Raw genomic sequence first — 17,751 nt, 5'->3', positions numbered from 1 at the left:
AGTCGGGGCGGCGGTGGACGGTCCCTGGAGGCAGCCCGGGGAGCTGGGGGCCTGGCTGGTTCTTGTTTGGTTTCGGGACAGGTGCATAATCCACGTGTTTACACCCTGGAGTCCCCCCGGGCACGAGGTGCCACACCCGGAGATCCTGGTCCACCTGTGCGGCTTCCTCTGAGCCAGGCTCTCACTGCCCGGGAACCCCGAGCGGTCCCCGGCACCAGTTCCCGTTTGTCTTTCTCTTTATTCCCCCCAAGCCCGTAAGTGTGAAGTTGCTGTGGGGCAGACACGGTGTAGGCGGCCGATCTGAATCCCAGAGGCCGATCCCCATCTCCTCCGCATTAAAATCAGTGATGAGGCTGCCCAGGAGGCACCTTGACTCCCTCCCTGGTGCTCGGCCCTGGGGCGGCTCCCTCCTCTCCCGCGGCCCCAAACAGCAGGGCCCTGGGCATCTTGATCTGGTTTCCGTTGAGATTCTTGTCTCGTCTTGTCTCCCTGAAGTGCAGTGTGTTGGCTGGAAAGTGTGCAGCTTCCTGGTTCCTGAGCCTTTTCTTCTTCAAGTCGCTCTCCCAGAGGACGGTGTCCCCGCGTGTGGTCGCTGCCGCTCCGTGTGCGTCGTCATCCTACGGCCCTGCCAGTTTGGGTTGGGTCTTTCGTATGGACGTTCACCCATTAATCGTTCAGGCCTTTGCTTCGTTGCACAGGAGAACGGGGAAAGGCCGTCCCTGAGACGCACACGAATGAAAGAAACAGCCACCACGTCAGTACTGGAGAGAAACCCCTTGCGGCTCCCTGTGCCTGCCAGCATCTGGGGTCCCCACAGCTGCCCTGAAGCTGCGAGTCAGGCGGCTGGGCCCCAGCTTCGCCTCCTGACCCGCTGTTAGCAAGTCTTCCGAGAAGCCTCCTCTGGCCAGTAAAGCCATTTACCTCCCCACAGCCCCCTTCCCGGGGTGGTTTAGGCCAGTCCTGGCGGATCTTCATTCCCATATGTTGATTGTTCGGGATCGAGACTCGTTCTGGTTTCTCTGCAGACACGTTGCAGGACATATGGTGACGCTGTGTTCGTGGCTTATTCAAACCTCAGGAAGACCCCAGCCCCCTGCCCAGGGGAAGTCCTAACAGGGCATCCTTGAGGAGCCACCTCCTGGCCCGGCAGGTGACCCAGGGAGGCGGGAGGGAAGAGAGAGGATGCGCCGCCTTGCCCACTGGATGGCTCCTCTCAATGGGTAACAGGGAGAGGACCGTCCAGCCCAGACATCTCAGAAGACGGAAAAATAAGACAGTTCATTCCAGCTAAAAATACAACCATCTGCCTGTGAAGAGCCTTGCTCGGCGCTGTCATGTCCACACCCAAAGCAGGTTAATAACTGGCCTGAACAGATGGTTTCTTTCTATAATTACCGGGTCCCCCCCAACCACCAAGGCTCCTCCTGGGCTGCCTCTTTGCCCTGCTGGCAGCCCCCTGCTGTTTCCGGCCACCCCGTTGTCACTGCCCACCTGGCCACCACCCTGCCAGCGTAGGGGCCAGCCCACAGCCAGCCCTCTGCTCAGGCTGGGACCCCCTCACCCCCTGCTGGGAGTCAGCCACTGGGCCTGGGGGGGGGGGCGTCAACACCACCTGGGGAGAGGGCCAGCAGGAGGCCACCCCGGCCTTGTCACCCCCACTAGCAAAGAAAACCGAATCCCACCAGGATGTCCATAATCACCCATCTAATAAGGAATTTTGATGCACCATCCTCCTGTGTCTTGGTGCAGATGCAGTGAGATGTGTACCCCAGACCCTGTGGCGGGGAGGGCACCTTATGGACACTCCCTGTCTCGAAAGAACTTTGGTTGAACATAAGACCTTCAGAAACACCGCAGACTTTTGGCTCCGGCAGTCTTACTCTGGGGAACGTGTCTGTGCGAGTCCAAGATGTGAAGGAAGGAGGTTAACACAAAATGTTCGCTGCAGCAGGGAAAACCACACCGGGGACCCGGCTCAGTGCCGGGATGCTCCACGGCCATGACGCATATTTACGAGACATTTTAAAGGACGACGTCACAGATGTCAGTGTTAATTGGTAACAATGTTCAGAGGAGTCTGAGCGGGAAGAATGTGAGTATGTTGGAGATGCCAGATGCCGACACGAGGTGTTAGAGGGTGGGCTGAGCTGGGGGCATGTGTTAAGGGTGATTTTCTGGGTGGTGACACTGATAGTGGTCTCCTGATCCTTTTCTGCATTTTTCTAAGCTTTCATCAATAAACACAAGTGCAAGGAAATGATTATGGTTTCCAAAGACCATTTCAAGGGGAGTAAGGGAATACCCAAGACCGGGGCACAGTGGCTGCCCCTGGGGAGGGGGCTGGGGTAGGCCTGCATGCTGGGGGAAGCCTCGCCTTTCCATCGGTCCTCTCTGGAGTCTTCCGAGTTTTGCACCAGGCTCTTATTACCTGTTAAAAGAATAAATAAAGGAAGATTTTGCAAAGGAGACACAGAAGGAAACACTAAAGCACAGGAGGCGAGGGGAGAGCCGGAGGGAGAGCCAGGAAAGTGCTTTCTCCTCCCAGGTTAGGACTGGAGGTCTGCTCTGCCCTCTTGGGCCCAAAGCCCATCCCAGGGCACCCCAGGACCCCGCTGGTCCCGGGTGACTTCACTCAGGAAGGGCTGCTCCATCTGCTTCAACTCTGGTCAGGAGTTGGGTCAGTGTCTTTCCCAGGAATAAAGGCAGGCGGGCCAGGGGGTGGGAGGGGCTCCCGGGGACATCATTGTGGGCGTCTGAACCAGGACCCCGGGGCCATGAGTTGTCACACAAGGTGCCTGAGGGGTCGAGGGAAGCCTCCCCGGTTGGTTGCTCACGCTGGGCCCAGCTCTCCCAGACCCAGGGGTCGTGGGGTCCTAGTTCAGAGGCCCTGGTCTGGCCTTACTCCGCGTGGGCTCTAGTTCAGCCTGACACGGTCCTTACCCCCCTGGAGGTGCCAGGATGCCATCTCCTCGGCAGCGGTGCCCCTCCTCACCCCAGGGCGGCCTGGGCCGGGTGCCCTGCCCAGGCCTGGGGACCCGAGGGACACTGTGCACGGGCTCGGGGAGGCCTGGGGATGCTTGTGGCCATGTGGGCACAGGGCAGCAAGGGCGCCAAAGCGGGCAGCCTGCGGGGTCAGGCCTTGGGCACCGGACTTGGGAGGCTTGTGTCGTTCCTTAAAGCCACAAATCCAGCGCCTTCCCTTGTGCTCCGTGCGAGCGACCCTGGATGTTGGAGACGCTTTACGGAAAAGGCCCGTCCGGAGACATTTATTGCAATTTGATGACACCGAGTCCAGCTACGGTTCTGAGAGCAAAGGGAACCCAGAATAAGAACCGTGTAGGGTGGACGCATTTCCTAGATCCTATCACTGCAGAAAGACCAATACTCTCGACTGGAGGCATTTAATTTACAGAGCAAAACTCAACAACTACCACAGCCTGCTGGATGGGGAGACTGAGGCCCTGGGGACGGGACGGGTGCCTGGGCGCTTGTGGCTGCAGTCGCCGGGCCACCGTCCGTCGGCGGGGCGGCTCGAGGCAGAGACAGCAAGGGGCACACGACGTAAGCAGGATTCCCGCGGGGGCCAGCTCCCAGGTCCCGAGACGCGGTGCCGCTGGGGAGGGACGGGTCCCGTAGCAGGTGCTGAGGACGGGGCCCCCACGGGAGCAGAGGTGGCTTCAGGAAGCGCCCCCCACGTCCGCGGCAGGCACAGATTTGCTCCTGGCCAGGCTCCCGGCGAACGGGGTGTCAGGACCCCAAAACAGCGTCTTCATAAATAATTTCCAGTACACGATGCGGCACAGTAGTAGCGTCTCCAGCGCGTTTCACTCCATCTACGGCACTACAGGGGCGATGTGGGGTTTCCCAGTACGCGTCCCCTCCTGTGCGTCCGGGGGACCTGAGCCGCCCCAGGAGGAGCCTCTAGTCCCCGTACTGGACTTCGGCCCGCAGCTCCTTGGTGATGTAGTTCACCAGCATGGCCACCAGCTGCTGCTTCAGGGCCTCACTGCCCATGACCAGCATGGTCAGCTGCACGACGTCCGTCCACTCCAGGTGCCTGACGATGGCGGTCACTTCATTAAAGAGCTTCTGCTGCTCAGAGGGCGGCAGCTGCATCAGGATCTGAGGAATCGGCTGAAACTGTCCGCTTGTCATCCACGCGCCCAACAGGCCCCCAACGGCCCCCCCTGCAAAACAAGGACGGCTTCGATGAGCTGGGCCTTACGCGTGCACGAAGGCCTGGGTTCCTGCTGGGAGCACGCCCGCGGCCGTGACGAGTGGGCACATTCCCGAGCAGGCCAGCACAGCCTCGGCCTCGTGTCCTTCCACCCACAGTCGGGGGGCAGAGGTTTATGGGGACTGCGGTCCATTAGGCTCGGATAATTGACACCCAGCATGCCCTTCCCTAAGCTCTGCCCTCCCAGGTGCAGCAGGAGGAGTCTCCTCGCAGCTGCGCCAACTGAAGTCTTCCCCAGGGCCTGGGGGTTTCCTGCCTCCCGCAGAACCCTCTCGTCTGAAAGCAGAGCTGAGAAGCAAGTGCATTTTCAAGGAGAATCATCTCCGTGGTGGGGCTGGGTCTTCCCCATCATCGCTCTTTGTCCCTGAACTTTGGAAATGTCAACTGAAAGCACGTGCTTAAGGGACCCTGGGCACAGAGGAGACCTGTACTCTGGAGGCCCTGGTTGTCCACGCCAGCCCCCCAGAGTTGTATGGTGATAATCATCCAATGTAGGTTACCTGCTCCTACTCTTCCCGTGACCCCAAAGGGGCATAATCGACATTTTTAAAGGAAAATTTAGGACCCAGTTTCAGGTGCACGACTTGGGGACTCGAGGGCTTGTGTCGAGGGACGGTTGTATCTGGTCGGGTGGGCCGCAGGTTTGCTACAGGAAGGGGCCCTGGGGCGAGGGAATCACACTCGGGTGCCCTCTGGGGCCAGGCAGGAATGAGGGCGGCTCAGGGAGCCCGTGGGTGACCGGGAGCTGGGTCCCTGCCTAAAGGACGTGGCTACCCCTCGCCGGCCCACGGCTACCCCTCGGATGCGAGGTTTCTTCATTAAAAATCCCATGATTCTTGAACATCATGACGAGATGTTAATGGATGCAGCTCAGCTACTTAGTGACGCTGAAAGGGCAGAGCCTGGACAGGGGAGACGCTGGGGTCACGGTGGACAAACCTGGCAAGGACCCCCTGAACCAGAGGTCGCGGCGGGCGTCCCCAGGGAGGCCCCGTGGAGGTCACGTGTCCCTGAAAAGGGGCCATGAGCCGGGCGCCCCCCCTCCTCCGAAGGTCTGGGACAGGAAGGGACCATTGACGGGAGAACCAGCAAAGTCCCGATCAAGCGCGGGAACGGAGAATAGTGACGCGTCGGGGTTGGTTGCTGACTTGTGACAAATGCACCGCAAGGACCCAAGATGGGAATTTGGGGGAACGGAAGCGGCTGAGGGGTTTGGGGGGTTCCCCGCACGGTCCGCCAACCGCTCTGTGCTTCCACGGCCCGGTCCAAGTGAAGGTTTCTCTGAAAGGAGACGCCGGGGCCAGAGGGGCCCGGGCCTGGGTGGACCCCACCAGGAGGCGGGAGCCTGCAGCCTCCCAGGAGGCCCGGCGTGGACGCAGCTGGAAACCCGCTCCTCCCCGGGACGCAGCCAGGCCGGCCTCGGGCCCGGAGGCAGAACGCGGCCCCGGCCAGGCTGCCCCTCGGCTGCAGAGGAAGGAGGACCCGGGAGGGGAAAGCAGTCGTTCCCAAGGTCTGCTGAACGTCCCCCACGACGCCCGAGAGACGCTTCGAGCCGGCGGCAGGTGCGCTCCTCTGCACCTGGACGGCTGTTGCTGCTCCGGCCTGGGACCGTCTGCTCCCGGACCCGGCGGTCTCTCCCCACGAGCAAGTGGAGAAGGGCCCCCTCGGCCGTGCCAGCCTCCCCCCGGCTCCCTCTGCAGGGACACGTGATGGTGCCAGGGCAAGGAGGCCGGCGGGGACCCAGCACAGCCCCACTGTCGGACGCTGGGACACGTCCCTGCGGGGAGAGGCGCCCCGGGTCTGCGTGGACACGTGCCATTTGCAAGGATGCCCGGATTCCTGAGACATTCACACTCAAGCCCGTGTTTCCCATAGGATGAGTTAGGTACACGGAGACCGTGTCACAGAAGCAACCTCAGCTCAAAGCATCGCACACGGGTCACCCTTCCGTGGGGTCTCTGTGGTGTCAGGGGCTGTTTGTACGACGCCCTGGAGGCTGGCCGCCCCCCGCGGAGCTTGCACTTACCAACAGCTAGTCCGGGTGGGCCTCCGACCAGACCACCGAGGAAGGCCACAGCCCCAGTGACCAGGGCGCCCTTCCCAGAGTGCTTGACGGCTGCCTGCATTTTCCTCTCCTCAGCGATGGAGCAGAGCAGCCTCATGACGTCTTCCACCACGAGGGGCATCTTGGCGAGCCTCGAAGGAAGCATTTCTAAGGGAGAGTGTTAATGAGCATCGGACTATTTCCGCCCAAACACTAGTCCTCCTAGAGTCGAGGCCGAGTCTCGCGTGGACGGCAGCAGCTCGGCTGGAGCAAGGCCAGGACGCGCGTCCCCCGGTCACCCGCGGAGGCCAGTGTGCCCTCCTGGCATCCACGGCCTTCTGCTGGCTCCCGCATCCCCGGGGCCTGGAGCCTGGCGGGGGGCACGACGGCCCGGCCTCGATCCCGGCCCTGGGACAGGGCAGGGGAAGGCGCTGGACGCGGGGACTGCGTGTGCCCACCCTGGGCCCCTGAGCACACTCGCCCAGTCCTGCGTGTGAAGTGCAGACACACCAGCTATAGGCTGGGCTCCCGAGGGTCCGAGGGGATCGGAGGCGGGCACCCGGCGGGGGTCAGGGTGGCCCTGGAGGATGTTCTCTCAGCCATACATGCCTCTGACACGCCACTGACGCCAGTGGGGCTCCGCATGTGGGCTGTGAAGGCAGGGCCAGGTGATCTGGGAAGGGCTGCGACCCGAGAGGCAACACAGCCGTGGTGCAGGCTGAGCTGCTGCCTTTGCCACAAGCCTCCAGCTGGCGTCCTGACTGCACTGTGGACAGCAAGAGCCTAGGAGAGCACGACCCAGGACTCCTGCCACCTGCCACGTTGCCCTGGAGCTCAGAAAGTGCCACCCACATCCCCCCAACGTGTCTGCTTGACCAGGTGGGGTGTGGAGGCCGCGCAGGGTGCTCCAGGGCCTGGAGGAGGTCGGGTGCGCCTGCCCCGCCCTGGCTCCCTGCGTCCCGGACCTGCCAGGACACCCGTGGCGCCCCGGCTCCTTTCCCCCCACTGCAGCCCTGGCGCAGAGTCCAGGCCCATCCGCCACCCTGGAAGCGAGCCGCCGGGACGGGTGAGCCCCGTGCACACACAGGTCACAGTAATGCACTAGCGTCCTAACAGCAACCGGACTGCACCTGGCGCGAGTCACCGAGAGAGGAGGGGGCGCGGGGTGTGACTTGGTTTACCCAGTCCCAGGTGCTGCGCAGCTGTGCCAATAAAATGAGTTTCGCGTCAAATACTACTGCATTTCGAGTATTGAGAACCCACGGGTCTCATTTCACGGTAGGTCCCTTGGTAGAGCGAGCGGTCCTCCCGGGTCCCCGCTGTGTCGTTCACACCCGGCTCATGCTGGCTTTCTGGCCGTCCGCTGTGCTGGGGAGCAGGGAGACCGCGGGCCGTCCTGGCAGGCCCTCTGGAGGCTGCGGTGAGCTGCCCGCTGCAGGCTCCCAAGGAGCCCACCACGGGCTGCGGGGCTGGCTGCCCGGGCGCTGCCCTCACCGGTGGGGAGGAAATGTGCTAAAGGGGCAGGAGAGGCCCCGTCCCCCCCAGTGTCCCTCAGGGAACCTAGCTCCCCAGCTGCTCTGAATGACTTCCCAGAAGCGCCAGGGGCTAGGGAGGCCTCGTGGTGCAAATGGCACCCCCGGGCCCCCGGAGCCCAGCAGGGCCGCGCAGGGCACAGGCCAGAGCTGCGCAGAGCTGGGGAGCCAGCCGGTGTCGGGCGGTGGACGCGGCCCACCTCTGGCTGGGTGCAGGGGCTCCCCACCGAGGCCTCAGTGCGAGACACCCCTGGGTGAAGCTCCTTGGGGCCTCATTAGCAGGTAGAGCATCAGCCGACCCCGCGGAAGGGCTGGGACCCGGGGCCCGGGGCCTCGCTGAAAGCCCGGCTCCTGACTCGTGACTTCACCACGCGGGGCGGGAAGCCGGTGCTGCGTCTCCCCACTCCTCGCCTGCCGTCTGTACCGCAGGGACGCGGGGGGACAGGCCCAGGGTGGGCGGCGCCTCCCCACGGCGCACCTGTGTCGCCAGCAGGTTCACGCACAAACGGGCTCTGGGCCCAGAGAGCCCCTCTGCTGCCCGGGGGGCGGGGGGGGGCAGCGCCAACTGGCGGCCCCGATGTCACCAGCACCAGGCTGGGGTGCTGCACGGCTGGTTCCGGGGAAGAGAGAGGTGAGCCCACCCGGGAGCGCAGCGCGGCTTCTGAGCTGGACCATGTGGTGCGAGGAGGGGGAGGCTCCCGGGAGGGAGAGCCTTGGAGGAGGGGGAGGCTCGGAGGGCACCTGGTGGCCTCACAGAGCCCGGATGCAGCCTCAGTGGCCTCAGTCCTGCCTCTTCTCTGTTGGGCTCTATAGGGTCTTGCTGTGTAGCCCCAGCTCCCACGGGCCTGTCTTCCTCCTCGACAGGCCGGGGCACATGTCCCCGCGGCCCCCCCTGGCCCTGTGGCAGCAGCCCCGACTCCTGACAGACTGGGGGTGGCCGGTGCTGAAACCCCAGCGTCCACGGCCATCTGCGCTGACCTGTCCTGACCAAGCGCAGGGCCGCCCTGACCCCTCACCCGAGGGGAGCAGGTGCCGCCTCCCTGTGCCCCAGGCCCTGGCTGGGCGGCTGTCCCTGCCCTCCCAGCGTAGGGAGGTCACCCTGACCTTTTGGCATCTTGGCATCTCCTCATGTCTTTTTGTACAGGCTAAGGAAACTTCCAGCCCTTCGGATATCTTTTATTATTATTATTATTATTATTATTATTATTATTATTCATGAGAAACAGAGACAGAGAGAGAGGCAGAGACCCAGGCCGAGGGGGAAGCAGGCTCCAGGCGGGGAACCCACGCAGGACTCGATCCGGGATCCCGGGTCACGCCCTGGGCTGAGGGCGGCGCTAACCTTGAGCCTCCGGCTGCCCTCCCTGCCCTCCCCCGGGATCTTCCCCATCCTCCCATCCCCGGGACTTCCGGCGGGCGGGGCGGGCGGGGCGGGCGGGTGCTGGCACCTGCATCCTCCTAGGACGCGCCCTGCTCCCCCGGAGGGGCGCACAGCCCGTGACCCGGAGCTCACGCACGCCCGGCACTGCGGACGCCCCGCTCGGCGCCAGCGCCCTGAGTCCCGCCCCCGGGGTCGCAGCCCACTAGGCCGCCTGTGCTGCCTGGGCCGTGACTCGGCCTCTCCGTGCCTCAGTGGTTCATACGGGCCCTGGACACCTGGCGCCGGGGGTGGGCCCCGCAGCCCGTGGGTCTCCTGCACCGCGCCCCGGGCGCTGGCCTCTCCCGTGGGTGCCCAGGCCCTGCACCTGCCGGCCGCGACCCGGGGAGACCCGGGGAGACCCAGGCCCTGCACCTGCCGGCCGCGACCCGGGGAGACCCAGGCCCTGCACCTGCCGGGCCGTGACCCGGGGGCGCGCAGGCTCCGGCTCCTCAGGCCCCGCGTCCCCCCAGGCCCTGCTGCCCGCAGCCCCGCCCCCAGCGCCGCCCGCACCCGGGTCCCCGCACCCCTCCCCGCCCCCGCGCACCCCTCCCCTCCCCCTCCCCACTCCCCGTCCGCGTCCCCGTCCCCGCCTCCTCCCCGGTCCCCGCGCACCCGCCCGCACCCCAGCGCCGCCGCCTTCCGCTCACCCGCCCGGGCCCTTCCGGCGTCCGCTCCGCCGCCGCGGCTCCCTCCTCCTCCTCCTCCTCCTCCTCCTCCCCCTCCCCCTCCCCGCCCCTCCCGCCCGCCGGCCCGGCCGCGCCCCTCCCCCTGGGGGCCTGGCCTGGGCGGCAGCACCCACGAGCCCGACCTCGCAGCGCCCCCCCGGCTGGGCTCCCGCCCCTCCCCCTGGCGCGGCCTGGACCGCAGGCGGCTGACCCGGGCGCCCCTCGGTGCCACGAGCCCCCCGCGACCCCCAGGCCCGGATGCGGATGCCGCAGGGACCCGGACCGCGGGGGACCTCGCCCGGTGTCGCCCGGTGCTGCCCGGGGCCGCGGGTCTGGGCCTTTGAAAGACTGAGGCCTGGGTTTACTCCTAGGCTTGCGGGGCATAGGTCACGGGGGGTATGGACAACACCCCCACCCCCACCCACCCCCCACCCACAGACTCAGGCTGGCCTGGAAGCCTCTCAAATCTGAAAAAGGCTCCAGGGTCCCTCGGTGCCGACTCCACTTGATCAGCCCCCCATGCAGTGAGGTGCAGGGAGTGTCCCCCCGGGCACCCAGGAAGGGGGTGGAGGGCCCTGACTGCAGCCTGGGCCCCCCCAGCTCAGAGCCCTGCTCTCGGGGCGCCTGGCACCCCGGGCCGAGGGCCGCCGTCACCCTGCCTGGCTCCTTTCATTTCTTTTTCTTCTCTGGAATGGAAAGTAGTTTGGGAGTGAGTGTGTCCTCGCAGGCAGCCACACCGCACGTACGCGGCCCAGGTGCCCGCACACACAGCACGCACTTGCACGCACATATGCTATAGCATATACCGGCCCCGTAAGGTGGTTCTTTCAAAAAGGTACACATGTGGCGACTCTAAAGAGCTGTGCCTCTTCACCGCATGCAGCTCAGTGAGCTGGGGGCCAGGTAGACGCCCGTGAGACCATGTCACCAGCCATCCCCTAAGCCCGTCCTTCCCTCCAGAGGTCTCCTCCCACCCTCCTTATTACTGTCACTTGTGCGCGCGGGGTAAGCCCACCTGACGGCCGGCGCGGCCCTTACTATACATTTGTCTACCGCACGGTCTTGGTCTTACCAGGGGCAGGACGGACACTCCCCGCCCACCCTGACATACCCCACCGTCTCCCAGTAGGAGCCCCCCCTGAGTTGGGGGGACGGCCCTCCGCACACTCGGCCCGCCCCGGAGAGCCTCCCATTCCCCTGCGGGCGGCTCCCTCTGGCGGCTCCTCAAGGAATCGGGCTGCCGACTCCCCGGAGGTGGGAAGGCGAAGGCAGGAGAGATGCTGGAAGGAAAAGCCACAGGCAGGGTCCTCCAGGGCAGGCGAGCTGCGGGCAGCCCCGCCACCTCTGCACCTGGGACCTGCACCCTGATATGAATGAAGTCGTGGGGTCGCACGCGCACAAGCCCGCCGGGGTAGCGCGGGACGCCGCGGTCTCCTCGTGGCAGCCAGGCCTCCTGCAGAGCGGGGCCTGAGAATGACAGGCGCGGTGCCCTGGCCCGGCATCCAGACAGCGGCCCCGTGACGCCCACCGTGCTGAGGTCTGGCTCGGGGACCTTGCGGAGGTCATTCAGCTGCTCTATGCCTCAGTTTCCTCCTTTGGGAAATGGCAACGATAATAGTGCCTTCTCGTAGGGTCGTTCTGGAGACTCGGGGAGGTGATGCCTGGGCATCTAGGTCATTCTTGTTGATGTCATAGACTCTGAAAACGAAGCCCATCTCCAGAGTCGCAGTGGGAGCCTCGCGCCCAGGGAGGCAGGAGACTGACTCCACCCCCCCACCCCCCCCACCACGCAGGGTCCACCATGCTGGAGGCCCAGGCTGCGTTCACAGAGCCCGTGTCGGACGTCGGCCCATCACTCACCGCACGTTAACTGAGCACCTTGGGCTTCCCGAGGTCCCTGGACTCTGTCCTGTGCCTGCTGAGGACGGGGAGGGGCATCCCTGGGCCCGAGGCTCAGAGAGCCTGGATCAAAGGCCGAAGGGAGGCTCGGGCCCCGGAGGCTCTCCAGGCTTGCGGAAGCTCTGCAGGGTGCAAGGTCCATCTCAACCGTGTGCGGGCTGGGGTACAGGACAGGGGCTGATGGGACGGGGTGCGGCCTAGGACACCCTTCCTTCCGTGGCCCCGTCTTTCCGGGGACGCACGCCATTCCCTTCGTACGTGGAATGTTCGGCGCACTGCTGGCCACGTAGCAGGGAGATGGATGGGTTGGCTAGAGCCCTGTGACCAGGGACCACAAACAAGGTCCTCGCACAAGTACCAGCGTCAGGGCTGCAGATGCCTCTCCAGGGTGACGCAATTCAAGGCCAAACGCAGGTATTCCACAAATGCCAGGTAAGCGTGTGAGGATGCACATGGCACCTGGGGCACAAGGTACTTCCAGGCTCAGCCCATGCGTCAAAGTCGTGGAGGGACCACGGGGCCGCCCGCCTTTGGTCTCAGGGAGCTTAGTTCAGCAAGGGCTGTTGTGGGACGAGCTGGCTGGGACTGGTTACGAGCCCATCCCGGGCTTCATCGTCCTTCTAAATACTTAAGTCGTCCTCTTCCTTGGTATTTACGTCCTTGCGATATTTGCAGATGGCGATCCTGTCCCTTTGTCTTCACTTAGCACCTCTCCACCTATTTGCCGCGTGCTGAGTGTGTGTCATCCTCATTCATATTATTATTCACTATTATGTCCCCCGTGCACACTCCCTGGGTCCCTGAGCCACCATCACTGCCGTGTGAGTTTCCTCCAGGTCCCCCCTACACGCTCCAAGTCACCGGGATGAACCGTCAGAAGTCAGTAGTCAGGTGACAGGGGACGGCTCACAGGCCCTCTGGCCTCCTGCTCCTCTGTCATTTTTGTCACTTTCCCCAAAGCCACATCAAATAAATAGACGAGCCGAGTAAAAACGGTGCAAATGCAGTTTCCAGACAACTCCCCTGCCCCTGCTTCCACCCAGACGGCCCCCAACGCCCGCAGCTACGAGATGAGGCTAAGAATCCGCGCCCTCGGCGCCCTCGGAGGAGGGCCAGAGTGGAAAGCGCTTCCTAAACTGCAAAGCGGGGAGCGTGGCGGTACCCGCGACGCATTCCACGCACGACTGCATCCCCGCGGAACGTTCCAGAGGTCCCCTGCGCTACAACCAGGAATTCTCAGTTAGGGTTTACGCAGCGAGCCTGGTAGAGCCGAGATGCTCCCTAAAATCTGTTTGTTGAGAGAATAGAGAGGTGCCCTCCTCCAAACTCTACCAGGTAAAGTGTGGGACCCGGAGCGGCCGGGCCCTTGGGGTCAAGCTGCGGACGGCCCCGAGGGGGCTCTGGGAGGCGCAGCTGCTGCGGAAGAGCTGGGAGGAAAATCCACGTCGTCTTCCGTGTGGAGCTCGCTGAGGAGGCCTGAGCCCCCGGAACACTGACCCTCAGCCCGAGATGCATGATTTCCCATGGTTCTGTTGAACAGGCCAGGCTCACGCCAGTGTTTCTAGAATTATCCCGTTGCCGTCAGAACAGTTTCTGGAACAACAGGACTTTTATCACCCGGCCGTGTCCGTCGGAATGACCTTCTAGCACAGAAGGGGTGCCAGGGTCGCTGCGGGGTGCTGAGGCCTGTGTTTCCAGGTGCTCGGAGGGCGGAGGTTCTTTCTCCCAAGTAGCTCTTCCCTGAGCGCGCCCCGCGCGGTTTCTCTTTCTTGTTTTAAACTTTGGCGCGTTCGTGATTTTGTTCTGTGATGAAATGTGGGGCTTTTTTTGTTGTTGTTCTGGGGGGTTAGCCAACACCGATTCCCCCAAGTTCTGGAGCCTGGAAGCCTGGACGCCGCCGGGGCGAGGGTTGCAGTCTGCGGTGCGTCCCGGGTGTCCTGGGACGGAGGGTGCGAGTCTCTGCCGTCTCCCTTCCGAGACCATCCGTCCTGTCACACCAGGGCCCCGCCCTTAGGGCCTCGCGGACCCTAGGTGCCTCCTGATGGGCTCCATCCCCGAACACGGTCACGCTGAATTTGCCTCCACGTGAATTTGGGGGCACACAGGGCATCGCGCTGAAGTTCTGTTATTATTGCTGAGGAAAACCCAGAGCCCTGGTGTCAGGGAGCCTGATACGCAACACTTCCGAAGGAGTAAATGATGAGAGGATGCTTGAGACCTTGAAACGTCCAGCGCAGCTCAGGTATGTAACCTCCTCCTTCAGGCGGGAGCCCACGGTGGGGAGAAGGGCGACGGGCAGGAGGCCCCCCTTAGTTCACTGCCCTCTGACCCCCTGTTGGAAGCGCGGCCTGGATCCCGAAGCACGTCCCTGACTCAGGACGAAGGTCTTAGCAGCCAGGACGTCACCGCCTCTGGGGAAAGGGTGGTCCCCCGATCCTGGACATCAGCTCTTGGTTTAGGGCCCCCCCGCAGTGACAGGTGGGAGGACCCCGAGGAGTCCCCGAACACCTGCCCACACACTCCAGCGCCGGCAGCAGCACCTCTGCCACCGCCGCCACGTCCGCGCGTCCCTGGAGAACCGCGCTGTCAGCTCAGAGCCAGAGCTACCGACGGGGACACGTCCTGGCCCCGGGGAAGGGCCGAGGCTCCCAGCCACAGCCCCCCACTAGACGGAGCTCCCGTCCTCTCGGCGTCCTGGTTTCCAGATGGCTCCTCAGGCTCCCCAAGATGCAGGGAGAGGAATGGCCTCTCCCGGGTTACACGGCTCGCGACAGAGTGAGGTCACACCTCCAGACCCCTGGGCGCCCGTTCTCCCCGCAGCAGGGACGGGATGGAGGGCCCTGCGGGGGGGGCTGGGGGCCGTGGAAGGCAGGGGGGCTGCGGGGTCGCACGCACACCCCCCCCATGAACCGAGCCATAGGCGGGAAAACGACCCTGGAATTCTCCAGCACGGAGACGCCCCCACGGTGGGAGCTCCTGGGAGAGGGGCGCCCCGCAGTGGCCGGAGCTCTGTTGGGGCGCCGCAGCCTTGGGAGCTGCCCGGGGTCTCCCCTTGCCCCCACGCCCCTTCCCGCCGGCAGCTGGCTGTCCCTGCTCCCCTGGGGGGCACCCACCGGACCTGAGGCTGGAAGGCGGCGGGGAAGGGGGTGCCGTGGGCGCACATCCCTTCTCGGGCCCCCTTTCTGCCGGGACAGCAGAGACTCCGTCCGTGTTCCCCCAGGGCTTCCCGGCTGGGGCCTCAGGTGCACGAGGCTCCGTCACCCCCACGCGCGGCCCTGAGCAGGAGGACTCCGGGGGGAGGCCTGGGCGGATAAACAGGCGGCGTCTGTGCAGCTTCTGTGGGTCAGGTCGTCAGCAATGCGAGGGGCACCGTGTCCCCCAGGCCCTGCTCCGGCCACGGCCGCTCCCCCGTCCCCCTGCCTACGCCGGACCCGCCACGGGGGTTCCCTTGGCAGCTGCCCTCAGGCTTGGCCGCGGAGCCCACGGGGGAGCCAGCCCGGGGCGAGGCCCGCAGGCCCGGGGGCACCTGCCTGGGGGGCGGGGCGGGGTGGCCCGCGGGAGCCAGGCATTTCCATCGCGCGAGCTCCTCAGAACATCTCCAGGAACCTCGCAGACGACAGGCCACGTGGTGGGAGCAAAGCCGCTTCCAGTGACCCTGGGGAGCCCCGGGCAAGGCCGCGGCGCAGGGAGCTCGGAGGCGGCGGGCACCCCGTGCCCCACTCCCAGCGCCGGGCGGGGACCCCGCTGCTTCCCCGGGACAAAGGCCCCGGGGCCTCTGCTGCGGGCAGGGGAGGGCGCCGCTCTGCACCCCCCCCCCCAGCAAGCACGGAGCCCCGGGGCGCAGCCTGGCCAGAGTGCGCCGGGCCTGCAGGAAGCCCCCGCGGACCCTCCTGTGTGTGGATCTGTGGATGCGGCCGCGCGCCCCGGGCCCTTGCCTTCCCCCGCTGCTTGCTGCTGCCCTCCGGCAGGCGGTCTGCGGGCCGTCCTACACGAATGCGTCGTGGCCCTGCCTGTGCTGTGGTCTCAGGGCACAGTCCTCCTCCGGTGCTATGGAGATCATCAGGGCTGCGGCAGGATACGGGGGTGGCAGGGGCGGGGTGGGCAGAGGGAAGGTGTCCTCCGGGCCAGAGCCCGGCTTCAGTCCTCTGAGCCAGATCGCCAACTCTTGCCGGGGGAGTCCGCCTCGGCCGGGGGAGTCAACGCTCCCACTCTGTCCAGCCTGCTTTTCTTGCCGGGAAAGCTCCAGAATCTAAGTAGGAGGGGCTCAGGGGCAGCCGCGTCCTGGCAGGAGCAGGAGGCTCAGGGGCTTCTCTCAAGTTGTGTCTGCAAAGGGAGCACACCCCTGAGGTCCACGTTGCAATGTTTAATAATGTGAGACGTCCTCAAAGTGCTTTTCTAAGCCGCGTCAGGCTGAGGAGACGCCCATCGTTGGCTCACGGAGCTGCACCAACCTCACCTTACCTGGGATTATTGCTGCATGAGAGGTCGCGTCAAGACTTAGTGGCTTAGGGCAACAGTAAGGGCGTCCCACATCTCCTCCCAGCTCTTTGTGCGGGTCAAGAACTTGGAAAGGCTTTTCCCTGGGCTGGGGTCCCGTCATCTGAAGGCTCGACTGGGGCTGGAGGATGGGCCTCCGCCACGGCAGGCGTCTATGGCCGCGGAAGCTTCAGCTCCTCACCCGCGGGCCGCGCTGGAGGGCCTCCTGAGCACCCTCACGACGGAGCGGCGGGATCCTCAGAGCCAGCGATCCCGGCACAGAGCAGAGGCCACATCTCCGCCCGCTCTAGCTTTGAGAGTTACACATCCTCACGTCCTCGCATCCCAGGGCTCGTGCGGCCCAGCATCCGTCAGTCTGGCCGGGGCTGCACAGGATGTGAACACAGTAGGTGAGGGTCACGGACAGCGCTCGTGGACACTGGTCACCACTAGCGATGACCATCAGTTCTACTTTCCAGGGGTTTTCTGAGGGTCTGGAGGGCGGTTCGACATGGCTGACGCCGCCATCTCTCGCTTGTCTTTGTCGTCGACGGAAGCGACGTGGTCGCTTACTGTTAATGGTGTCCCGTGTCGCAGCCAAGCCGCCATCTGTCCAACAGACGTGGACTCGGGGCTCCTTCCGGATTGGGGGATAGAACAGTAGTCAAGAGGGACAAGATTCCTCATCGTGCGTCCCTTAGGGAGGACACGAGGAGACAAACGGACGGCAATTAGTGCTACAGTGCAGTAGAGGGGCTGTAGGTGTCGCCGGCAGTGGGGCCTCAGGGAGGACACCAGGCCGAGCGCCGTACTTGGGGGTCCGCGCACCTCGTTGGAAATCCGCGATGACCGTGCACGCAGTGGGGTGGCTGCAGGCCAGCGTGTCAGCACAACCACAGCCTGGATTAGGTGGACTTCAATAGCATCCCCCTCTCCTGGGGCGCCCGCGTTGGCACGACACTCCCCCTCCCGAACGTGAGACCCACGGGAGAGGGACTGGCTGTGTCTTCCCTCCCCCCGTGTCCTTGGCACCCACCGAATGACCAGACGGAACTGGAGTCCACCAGCGCTGGTCGTTACCTATCATGGTCTAGCAGGCGTCAGCCTCGTGGGCGTCTCCTAGTCGCTCAGGTTCCATGCAAGTCACTTCACGTTCATGACGAAAAGCGGCTGAGGCTCCCAGCCCACGTGGCGTGGAACGTGGGCGCAGCACCCCACGGACCGCCAGAGAGGAGCGCGGCAGCAGGGCGGGAGCCCCCGGTCGTCCGCTTGCCCTCAGCCTCCTGCGTCAGCTGCTTGCCCGGAGGCCCCTCCAGCTCCGCTTGCCTGGCCCGGGGGACTGGGGCGCCCAGGGCCTCCCGGCTCCTGCCCGAGGCGTCTCTAACCCCGCGCGCTTGCTGTCGGGGATGTGGAGGGTTTACGGCGGCCAGAGCGGGGAGATGCTGTTGAGACACCTGCCCTCCCGGGGCCAGCCCCCC

At 64.8% G+C, this 17,751-nt stretch overlaps 1 protein-coding gene across 5 annotated transcripts in view; it reads right to left on the bottom strand.

Annotated features, from left to right (window-relative positions):
• Nucleotides 1-11,902, bottom strand: part of C1H19orf12 (chromosome 1 C19orf12 homolog) — a 79,186-nt gene extending 67,284 nt beyond the window's left edge. Inside the window, exons 1-4 of one of the 5 annotated variants that reach the window (XR_007403388.1) lie at nt 11,759-11,902; nt 6,264-6,449; nt 3,432-4,187; nt 2,036-2,428 (exon numbers count right to left, since the gene is read on the bottom strand). Coding sequence is in view for 3 of the 5 variants with exons in the window: in XM_025425278.3 (XP_025281063.1) it covers nt 3,922-4,187; nt 6,264-6,447 (450 nt within the window). In the remaining 2 variants the exon portion in view is untranslated. Of the gene's footprint in view, nt 1-2,035; nt 2,429-3,387; nt 4,188-6,263; nt 6,450-9,855; nt 9,946-11,758 lie in introns of those variants that run through there. The other 4 variants (XR_007403387.1, XM_025425278.3, XM_025425279.3 and 1 more) reach the window with 4 other exon arrangements.
• Between the last annotated feature and the right edge of the window lie 5,849 nt (nt 11,903-17,751).

The sequence above is a fragment of the Canis lupus genome, chromosome 1, assembly GCF_003254725.2.
Source record: "Canis lupus dingo isolate Sandy chromosome 1, ASM325472v2, whole genome shotgun sequence".
Taxonomy (NCBI): domain Eukaryota; kingdom Metazoa; phylum Chordata; class Mammalia; order Carnivora; family Canidae; genus Canis; species Canis lupus.
This window is presented reverse-complemented; position numbering and strand designations above follow the sequence as displayed.